Here is an 11,521-nt window from a genome sequence, read left to right on the forward strand (position 1 = left end):
GCAGAACAAATAGGTTAGCCTGGAACAACAAAAAAAAGTTAACAGCAGTGGGAACAGGATCACGAACCAGACTCAAGGAACCTATGACAGTGCAAATCGCACTCCCAAACTGAAGCTGGGAACGACACTCCCCTTCTTTTCAAAACTCCCCATGACTTCAGTGCCCCAGGGTGTCTTATCTTAACCCAGTAGATGGTTACTCCAAACACCTTTGTCTTCTCCCTCTCCTTATTCTGCACTAGTGCAGTAATAAAACACATGCAACTATCGAAAAGTACAGGCAGCTAAAGGTTTTTCTGGAATGCAAAGTATGACATACCGTCTTCCACTGTATGTCATATCCTTCCACTGAGTTTACCTCTCAACACATTTAGATCAGTAAGAAACCTGAAGAGGAAACATCTTAAGACAACATTCATTCTGCATAGAATTTCCAAAACTATTTGGCAGCACAAATAAATGAAAGGTATTTGTCCCAGTACAGTGAGGACAGAGATGCTTAAGGGACTTCGGGTTTATGATTTTATTTCCTCCTGGCTACTAAACCAGAACACCTCCATTGATAAATCAGACAATACCTTCAGTTTCATAAACCATCTGAAAGACCAGCAATGGCAGGAGTAATAGAGTACTTGAAAAAGGACAAGCAGAAGCAGTGGATAAAATGAAGTCCTACTTTCACATATGCCCTTACAATCTGCAATCTGTGCTTACAGGAGACTTGGGATATGGATTTTAAACACATTTAAGAATTTTTCCTGTCCCAATTCATACATGAAAAGTTTTCCTGTACTTCAGGAGAGAGTACTATGGGTAAGACTACTACTTCAGAGACAAATAAAACCAACAGATTCCTCTCCTGACACATTTAAATTTTAAGCACTCAATCCTACAAAGCAAGTATCAGGTCTTTAATGTCCAAAAGAATCCTTGTTAATAACAATCTGCTCACTCAGATTCCTTTGTAGCAAAATGGCCTAAATTAAAAATGCAGATGACAAAAAGCTGAGGAAGAGGAGGAAATCATGAGGGACATGGGCTCAGTTCTGCTCCAGATAGATTTACAGCAGATCCAGCAACAAGGACTTCCCAAACATGCACGAAGGCAGAAATCGCTTTCCAAATTAATTTAGCTGACGTACCGTGGTTAGCTACCTAGGAAGCTGGACTAAAAATAAATCAGAGCTGTTACACAAATTATGATCCCGTTTACTGAGGTTCAGGGAAAAATAATCACTCCTGAATGGACAAGAGCCAAAGAGCATTACTGTGCAAGCTCATTCCTTAAATTACAACATCTCATTACCAGCAGGTTTTATAGAAGCTCGACCATAACATTATCACATAAGGTAGGTTTTAACCTCAAAAAAACCCAGTAATTAAAGTAGCTATTAGTACTTCTCTGAAGAGGATTGGGACTATTTTGTGTTTGACATACTGAGAACAATCAATATTAAGAAGAACAGTATTTTCTCCTAGCTTTAGAAATATCATAAAACCACAGATAAGAGGGTTTTAATGTTAGTAAGCATTTTGAGTGCCATTTGTTTTTCTGTACAAACACAGAATTTAATCATTTTTTTGAAATTAACTCCTTGCTCAGCACTCAAACGAATCAATACAATTTCTTATGCTTTTATCTAGATTATCTCAGTTATCCTTTTGATTAAAACTACTTTGAGAAAAAGAAAATTGGTAGACACAGGTATTTCTTACAAAGAAAGTTTTTCATCTATGTTCTAAACTAATTAGCCAGTTTCATAAGCGAAATAGTAGCCGTTTCAACATAAAACATCTTTATTGTAAAAATCTCAAGAACTGATATTAAGAAACACAAGAAATACATTTGTCCTCTTTCAACTGATGAAGAAATGGAGGTCCTGAGCAAAGAAGTTACTTGGCCAATGTCAAGAAAGATTTAAAAAAAAAAAAAAAAAAAAAAAGAGAGAGAGAAAGAGAGGCAAATTCACATATTAGTTTTCTCCTTTGGTGCAGAAGCTGCAATAGAAACAATCCAGTACTCAGCTGTTTAAAAAGTTATATATAAAATCCAGACTCCTAATGTCATTGTCTACAAAATCTTGAATAAAAATCACAGATTTTTCTAAAGAAACACGTTAAAATCAAAGAAGAAAAAGGAAGAAAAGGAACATTATTATAAATATGCAAAACAAGGATGATAATTTCTACATTTATGTTCTAATAAATTCCACCATATAAAAATGAAATCTTGATCTTTTTTTTATTGTATGCATAGTCTATTTTTGACTGCATAACCTAATATTCAGACAATCCCATTGAAGAGGCAGAAAAGAAAAATAATTCTTCTACATACAATCTAAAACACTACCATGTTCTGAACCATAACATTCGCTACTACATATCCAATAGTGGACAAGAGAATATATTGCACTTCAGTGTCAAGAGAAAAAATCCTTTTTCTTTCTGCTCCATCAGTGGCAGCATTTTCACACAATCATTGAGGTTGGAAGGGACCTCTTGAGACCATCTAGTCCCATCCCCTGCTCAAGCAGGGTCATCTACAGCAGGCTGCCAAAGACCATATCCAGTTGCTTTTGAATATCTCTACAGATGGATACTTCACAACCCCTCTGGGTCAAAACACCAGTTTTGACCATCCTCACAGTAAAAGAGTTGTCTTTTGTGTTCAGATGGAATTTCCTGTTTTTTCAGTTGTGCCCATAGCCTCTTGTCCTGTCAGTGGGTGCTACTGAGAAAGGTCTAGCTCCCTCTTCTTCATTCCCTCCCATCAGCTATTTATAGAGATGGAGAAGATCTGGGGCCATTTCCCTGCACAGGCAGGACTTTGCATTTCCCCTTATTGAACTTCATGAGATTTCTCAGCCCATTTCTCCAGCCTCTCCAGGTCCCTCTGAATGGCAACATTTGGTGTACCAGCCATTCCTCCCAGTTTTGCATCACCTGTGAACTTGCTGAGAGCGCACTCTGTTCCATTCTACAGACCATTCATTAAGACATTAAGCAGTATTGGCCCCACTATCCACCCCTAGTGCACAACTGCTGACTGGCCTCTGGCTGGGCTTTGTACCACTGGTCACAACCCTCTGGGCCCAGCTCTTCAGCCAGTTTTCAATCTACCTCACTGTCCACCTATCTAACATGTACTCTGTCAGCTTGTTTTATAAGATATATTCTCCTGCAGATGCAAATTTAAATATCTTCTCCATCACTACTCACCTACAAGTAAAAACAGGTGTTCCACTTTATCTCAGTGAAAGAAGATCCCACCCACAGGTAAACCAGGAGAAAAGTACTCCTCAACTTAAAATAAACAGGAAAGGCAAACATGCTACTTTAAAAGCCAAAACAGAGGTAACTAGTCTTAACTGCAGTGATAAAAATGGAAACAACTCAAATTATGGCTTTAGTTTGGCTCACAGCCCTCATCTTCTGAGCATTAGATACACATGGACTGTGAACAGCTGCAGAAAGTCTTGAGGAACATTTGTATGAACTAAAACTATAGGAAAGCAAAGTGTATTCTAACGTGAGACACAGTTATTTTCTAATGTCTTGCAAGGATGATCTCTTCCAGGTAAAAAATCATCATGCACTTTGAGGACTCCGCAGCAGCATAAACTTGCATGATAAGGCTCTGACCCTATCATTCATTCTACATGGGCAGACTGCTTGTTGTCCTGCTGCCATTGAAACTAATATCTAATGCCAGAGAGGAATTGCTTTCACTTTAATATGCACACACAGGACTGATGCCCAAGCAGGCACTTAAAAAATAAATGAAAGAAAAACATTTGCTCCGCAATCATCAACTCTTATATCCATTTACATCCTACATATATACTTTATAAACATCCTTGTAGGAAAAGGCAAGTCAATGTATCAATTTTCCATATACACAGCAGCAATAGCAATAAATAAACATTAATTATGGGACCTTACTATTTTTCTATCAGTTGTGAGAGATATTTATTGTACCATATGGAGACCTGCAACACAACTGTCAACAAAAAAAAGCCACACAGAAGACAAACTAATTCATTTAATAAAAAAGTCACATACTTCAAATGCAGCATTAAAACACCCCATATTAATGGGAGAAAAGCTTTTTCAGCATAAAAATAAATTATTAAAAAAAATCAGAAGAGACCTGACTTTGACCTGTATACAGGCTAAAAGCCTCTCTAAAGGCTTTTCATAGTCTCACACTTAAAAGCATATTTCTTTTTATTTGCTTAGAAGACTGACTTTAAAATCTTTGTATGAATACCATTTATTGACTTAGTGGTGGCGACCATGTTAGCCAAGATGTTAACATTGAGCTATTTTACTTCTAAAATCCAGACAAACAGGCACTACTGCAGTAATTCTCACCAAAGCCAAATGACTTTGCTCATTATGAAGCACAAGGGTAGGGAGAGATTTTTTTTTGCAGGGTTAGGATCATGATATGCAGCTTCTGTTCACAGTGCTTTATATTGTTACTAGCAGGGCTAAAATTTAAGAATGTCACTTCACTAGCACCAGAACTAGATATTTTGGTCTAAACACTAAATTTTGGCTAAATCTATGCAAATTAGTCAAGGTACAGATATCAAGGCAGTAGCTAGCCCTAAAAAAAAAAAAAAAAAAAAATCTTTATTTTAAAGCTGCTGGGACATACATTTCTTTGGATAAAATGTTTTAACTAAATAAAAGGTGTACTACAAATTTATTCCTCAAAAATTTTCAAAGTTTTAAATAAATACTGGAGATCCATAAACTTTTCTGTTTTCCAATGAAGATCTGTAAATTTTTGTCATAAAACCAAAAATATTAACACTTTTAAATTAAAAAAAAAAGTTTCTAATAAAAACTTCAAATCCTTATGCTACCACACTGTAAAACATGAGAAGAATCCAGATTGAACGACTCATGCTGAACATGCGACTTGGACTTTTCTGAGTCAAACCCCACAAGCCTTTACATGAAAACCAACAACATGTATGAATACAAAAGCTGGCACACTAGCTGACAGCAGAACCATAAATCACTTGGTGTAGCTGAAAGCCAGAGTCGCATTCACCTAGCCTGCATCTGCTCTGTTAATTTCTTGATCCCATGCATTTGCGGGTACTGAACTGCTCCCCAGCATTTGCAGCTGCCACAGTTACACTCTACCCGGCGTAACAGCCTGGTGTCTTCCTGCACACTTGCACTCCTGTCACTTTTCATGCGACCACAGCTAAACCTCCTCTTTAGCAGCAGAACCCAAGCACCAAGCAGCCACCAGAGATGTGCTTAACTTGAAGTCTTTGTTACAGCTGGGGGTGGGTGGGGTGGGGGAGGAACAACCAGAAAGCCTCCTAAAAAGCACACTGTACAGGATTGCAATTGATTGTACGTTACTGGAAAGGAAAGGATGCTTCACTAGCAGAATGCTTCTGCATTCAGCAACGCACATATGGCTCATGCAACACCTGGGAATACAACTAACTCACAGTGCATTGGCTACCCCGAGCTGGTATACAGGGAAGGACAAAGGCTAATATAGCAAGCACGGCCTATCGAAGGTGTGAATTGTCCTCAATGCATACGCAATCAAACAAACAATGCGGAATTGATATACTTTCTGAAAGAAGTTAGGTTCCTTCAGTTAAAAATGAGATTTAAAGCCCTATGAAAAGAAGTTTAGTAGCGGAGAGGAAGGAACAAGCTTTTATACAAGTCAAGAGTAACATTGAGCCCAGAACGGTTGAGTCTCAATACCCAAACAACTGGGGGAGGAGGGGGAGTTTCCCTTTCCCCACTAAATGCATGCGGACAGGCATGCACAGGAAGAAGCTTCTTCTCTGGAAGAAAAATCAGCTTCAGAGCATGTTACAAGCTGACTTCCAAAGTCGATTGACAACTGATACCCAGAACAGGAAAACCTCAGACAACTAAAAGCAAGGTAAAATTTCAGAGCCAAGGCTTCTCAACAGCTGTATTGCTGAAGGCCAAACCTCCCCTGCAAGAATGTCCTTCAAAAGATATGATTATAATTTGATTTCGCCTTGCAGTACCCTGTCTCTGGGACCTGTTATTTACCTAGTACCTTCCCATGCTGTAATACAGCCTGGGTGGCGAAAAACAACAAATGTGGCTCTCAATTTTATTTATTAACAGGTCTTATCACAGCCATCCCTCTTCAAGACTGGTTTCCTTTCACAGATGGTGCTACTAAAGGTCCACTACAGCTGTAACTAATGGGTTTGCCTTCCTGTCTCCCCTCTGGGGGAAAAACATGAGTGACCAAAACACAGCAGCCCATCCCCAGCTCCTTTCTCATGACATCACAGCCATGTGCTTTCTCCAAGCGTCAGCAGCACCAGAGCCTTGCCATCACAGAGAGAAAACAACAGTTGGGTTGTTTTTCCCCATGACCGAGGCCTCGGATTAAAGTGGCAGCCATAGGACAGCCTGGCTGTTCACAAACAAACAAACCCAGGCAGTGAGAAATCATCACCTAAAGCGGGAAGATGGAGAGAAATGTTTTGTGAGCCAAGACAGCACCCTTTTACTGGAGGAGCTAGACTGCTGCCATGCAAAGGAGCTGCAGGCAAATAGGTGTACTCCAGCAGGTTTCAGAAATGAAAACCCTGAATCCTGAAATCCTGATTCAGAGTAGCAAACAGGTTTCTTTCAGAAAGAATTAGGTTTTTTAAAGGGGGCAAAGATAAATGTGAATTGCATTATAAAACTCCTTAAGTACCGCAAACTGACAATCAAAACCAAAAATAAGATAATACAGGAAGCCACAAGAAACAGCATTACCATATTCTTAAGCATAAACCCTACCACAAACTGCTCTGAGGACCGGCACCTCCTCGTGGACAAATGCTGTGGCACTCACCAGTCACCATAGTTCTGTTCAATACCCAGCCCTGGGAAGGAGAGAAGGCTAAATGATGGAGCTCAACCATCTACCCTTAATTACAGCCTAATTGCTACATCTGAGAGCTTTTAGTACACACCATGATAAATTAAAATCTAGATATAATTATCCAACTTGGGCTGAAAACAAAGCTATTTGGGGGGGGTTGGATGCATATGAAGAATTCCAGGGAGTATTCGCACAATTTGAAGAAACTATGAAACTGAACTGAGTGACTGAAAACAGCTCTGCATAAAAAGAAAGATGAGAAGAGGCCCTTCCTTATGAACAAGAGCGCATTTGTAGATTGAGATATAACTATATATGAAAAAGAACGACCACTTAATGCCACAACCTTTACACTTTAACTGTTGAGCACAGTCCAAAGTCTCTGCATAAAGACAACTAAATGCTGACATAAGTTGCTGCAACATAAAACAGGGTAATTGATTATCACTCCTCAGATCTGGCACGGCTTGCTCTAGCACAGGTACCCAACATGCTAAATATCTGGGTTCAACAGCAATCTTACAAAGCCACACCTTCATGTCCAATCAATCCTTTCCATACGCTCATTTGCTGCATAACGGCATTTCTACACCTAGCACCTGCTTGAGTTAAGGGCTGTCAGGGAGACAGCTGCCCCACCTCTGCTTCCTTCACAGCAGGGAGGTGGCTCTGTGCAGGCAAGGGGAAAAGGGATTCAGTCCAAAAGTTGGGAGAGAGGAATCCATTAGAAGTGTATTTACAAGAAATAAGTGCAAAAGGGCCTTCCATAAGTAGTAAAAAGGGAAGGGCAGTCACAGCTGGAAAAGGGATATGTTTTAGCTCTGAATGCATTTTATAGTTTTAGTTATGAATGTTGTAACTCTAAGCCATGGCTGTATAAGGGGTCTCATTACTTCGGTATTTAGGAAACTTCCTGTTACAGCTCATACAACTCCTCATAACTCCCAAGAGAAAATGTTCAAGTTACTACAGGGTAGATATATTGGAAATTTAGCCCAAAATAAATACGCTCACAGAAACTAACAATCTGTCCTTGATAGACCATAGCTAGTTCAACACACGATTTCTTTAGCCTCATGAAGTGTTTAATGCTCATTTCCTTTTTTGCACATAGAATAGAATATTTCAGTTGGAAGGGACCTACAACAATCATCTAGTCCAACTGCTTGATCGATTCAGGGCTGACCAAAAGTTAAAGCATGTTATTAAGGGCATTGTCCAAATGCTTCTTAAACACTGACAGGCATGGGGCATTGACCACCTCTCTAGGAAGCCTGTTCCAGTGTTTGACCACCCTCTCAGTAAAGAAATGTTTCCCAATGTCAAGTCTGATCTAACCTGGTTTTCAAAAATCAGACCTTTGTCTGATTTTTTAAAATACATGTACAAATTTGAAAAAAAATACAGGTTCACAGAATCACATAATCATAGAATAACTGTGGCTGCAAGGGATGTCAGAAGTGTATCCTCCTGCTTAAAGCAGGGTCAGCTATGAGATTGTAGCAGGCTGCTCAGGTCTTTTACCATTCTCATCTCAGAAACTTCCCCATCTGCTGCACAGTATCCCTGGGAAATCTGCTCCAGCACTTGACCGTCCTAAAGATCATTTGAATAAATGAAAGGGTCAGGAAGAGTTTGGTGCTTTCATATTTAAGTAAAACTAGAAAGGGCCCATAAAGTTTATAAAAAGGAGAATATGAAAGAGTGAAAGAGCAACAACAAACAAAAGGAAACTACAGCAACAACACGCTCTAGAAACAGCACAGAACACAAGCAATATAGAGACCGGGAGCACTCTGCAAGCCTAAGGCATTTTGAGGCAGAATGGCATTTACATTTATTTTCATGAAAATATGGTCCTTGCAGACTGGGAGCCCCAGACACCAAGCTCCTCTTTCTATCCACAGAATTGGTAAAAAACTTGCTTTGCTCTGCCTGTGCTAACCAATGCACCACTGAGAAACAGCAATTCATCCACAGCTCACACACCTGATCCTTGGTACTCCTCACTGATGACCATGCGGATCCTGAAGGAGCACTGCACAAAACTAAAACAACTGCTTTGTCCTAGAAAAGGTCTTCAGAAGTGACAGTAAGGCAAAAAAATAAAAACCCAAAACCCAAAACAAAACAAAAACCCAAACAAAAAAAACACTTCAAAAGTTTTTTTTTCAAATCCCAACTCTGAGACATTGAGAGCCACACAGCTTCAGATTTCACTTACAAACAGAAACAGCTTACACATCCCGTACATCAATTTACTTCTCTCAGAGCAATGTAATGTCAACTGTATTTGAACCAGTAACACTGGATACTTTCTGTAAGACAGCAATACTTAGGTTAGCTCTCAAACCTGCTATCAGACGTTAAAACAGTACGACTGAGCTAAGCTTTAAAACCAACTCCCCTGTTTAAGCTTAAGCAGCACTGCCTCAGAGAGCTAGATTATTTATACTAAACCAGCACTTTCTTGTACCTACACAAACACAAGAAGTGCTCTGTAAACATCATTAACACTTCTTCCAGGCGTGGTCCACTCTTGCACTTAATGGGGACTCCATCTGTGCAGGAAAGAATATAGCCTTTCACAGGCTTTGACTCCTTTTTTAATAATTATGATTCTACAATTTTAAAAAAGAGACTCAAGTAGTATAGTCTATTTTTTCAAGGAGAAAGAAGTTATTTTTTTCTTTTTACCAATGACTATTAAATCAGGATCATCTTCTGATAACTTCCTTACAACAAGTTTTAATCCATACTTACCAAAAGCATCAACGGCCTCTTCCATGTTGTTAAGCCTAAGATTCCAGATAAGATTACCTACAACGTCAAAAAACATAGCATCACCAAGAAGCAAACAACTGTTCACAAAATGCCATTTACATGGTATTTATCACTGCTCTGTCGAAAGGTACTTTGGAACACTATGACAATGCTGGGAAGATATGAAGATGCACTTTAAAGCCGAGAATAAAAGCCTGTACTGATGAGGTCCTTCACTCCTAAGAGCATCCTGTGAAATAACACAACCAAATTTTAATCCACTGTTTTCTTATTTTTTCCTCCCAGAAAACATGCAGGGGGACAAGAAGTTATGCCAGCAACTCCGACCTCAACAATTGCCTGAAAAATTGCTTTCAGCCAGCTGAGTACTTGTTTTCTGAAACATGGCTAAGCAAACCTAAAAACTGGCTATCTCTTCTCCACCCTCGGTCACCACTCCATCACTTCATTAAGTGCCTGTGAGTACCCATTCCTGCCTCTTCCCTTGTGCTGACCCTGGCCCTCTTCTGACCGTTTCGGTGAACTAACTCCCAGAGCATGAACCCTACCAAAAACACTGAAGAACACGAAAACTATCTCCCCGAACTGACTTGCTATTTAGTCGGATGAATGCCAGTATCAGCACGAGGAAAGAAGAGAAAGTAAAAGCATCCCCTTCTGCAGCAGTAGTTGTTAGACCAAACTTGCTGAATCACAGAACTGAACCCTATGAGTCTTTACCTTAGAGGGCAAAACAATTAAGGAAGGAGAAAGCATTGCTGTAGAGCTGAAGCAAATGGCATACCCAAATACTCTCCCACAGTAAGGATGGGAACCCTATAAAGAAAGGCAAATCAGTTTTTCAGCAGGTCCCGCAAATAAGCAGGTATACTTTTAATTCGTGGGACTTTGTAACTAAGCCAATTCACACCAAACTCCTACCCTAAAAAGAAACAAGAAGACTAGAACAAACAGGAAGTTGCCCACTAGCATTTTTAATAAATCCCTTCTGTAGCTTCATTCACTTGACATGATCAATCTGATTTAGCGTAACGTGCGTATATGACTCGGCCAAAACACCTACTGATATCATCACTGGTGTTGCAAAACCACATACGTAACTCTGCAGTTTCATAACAAATTATTTTTTGAATTCTGCGAGTGCAAAATAGTCACATGATTTTATAACAAAGCACATCAATACTGATGTGAATTGCTGTTTTGCCTTAAGGACAACAAGACTTATTTCATTACGTTTATTAAAGCTTTAAGATATATGAAAAGAAATTCTCCAAGTCTTCCTGATCTGTGCTTAACCAGTGCATCATAATCAGCATGTTGCATCTACAGTGAGAAAACCCCAGACATATCCTCAATTCCAGCTTTTAGTTGCCTGTACCTTTCCAGGTTGCTCCTGGGCTAAAGTTTTCACTCATACTGTTACACCCAAAAGGCATTTTTGGTAACTTTTCCAACCGAATATATTATTGTTTCAGCGCTAGCATTAAAAAAGTAAATGCTTTTCTTCATTATTAAAGAGACTGAATACATCTATTTTACATGTGCAACTTTAAAACATTTTAAAAGCATAAGCATGGTTCTGTGTGCAGGGTTCAAAGAAAGTCCATAGCTTACATATATTTAAACTTGGTTTAATCTAGGGTAAGGAAAAAAAAAGAGATGAAAGATCACAAAAGAACATACACTTTTGGATGGTCTGGGTTGCCTCCCTCTCCCCCTCCCTCCCCCCTCCAACGGCTGTCTATACTTTCAGGGATGAGCACTGCATTATACACGTGAATAGGAACTACTCGGTCCCCAAACCGCAGATCATTGAGCACGTTTTCCACAGGT

The 11,521-nt window shown here is 39.4% G+C and overlaps 1 protein-coding gene across 1 annotated transcript in view; it reads right to left on the reverse strand.

Annotated features, from left to right (window-relative positions):
• FAM189A2 (family with sequence similarity 189, member A2) overlaps positions 1-11,124 on the reverse strand; it is a 27,630-nt gene extending 16,506 nt beyond the window's left edge. Inside the window, exons 1-2 of the mRNA XM_009328184.1 lie at positions 11,067-11,124; positions 9,602-9,724 (exon numbers count right to left, since the gene is read on the reverse strand). Of these exons, the coding sequence (XP_009326459.1) occupies positions 9,602-9,724; positions 11,067-11,124 (181 nt within the window). The remainder of the gene's footprint in view (positions 1-9,601; positions 9,725-11,066) is intronic.
• Positions 11,125-11,521: the final 397 nt, after the last annotated feature.

This window comes from Pygoscelis adeliae, unplaced genomic scaffold, assembly GCF_000699105.1.
Source record: "Pygoscelis adeliae isolate BGI_AS28 unplaced genomic scaffold, ASM69910v1 Scaffold45, whole genome shotgun sequence".
Lineage (NCBI taxonomy): Eukaryota > Metazoa > Chordata > Aves > Sphenisciformes > Spheniscidae > Pygoscelis > Pygoscelis adeliae.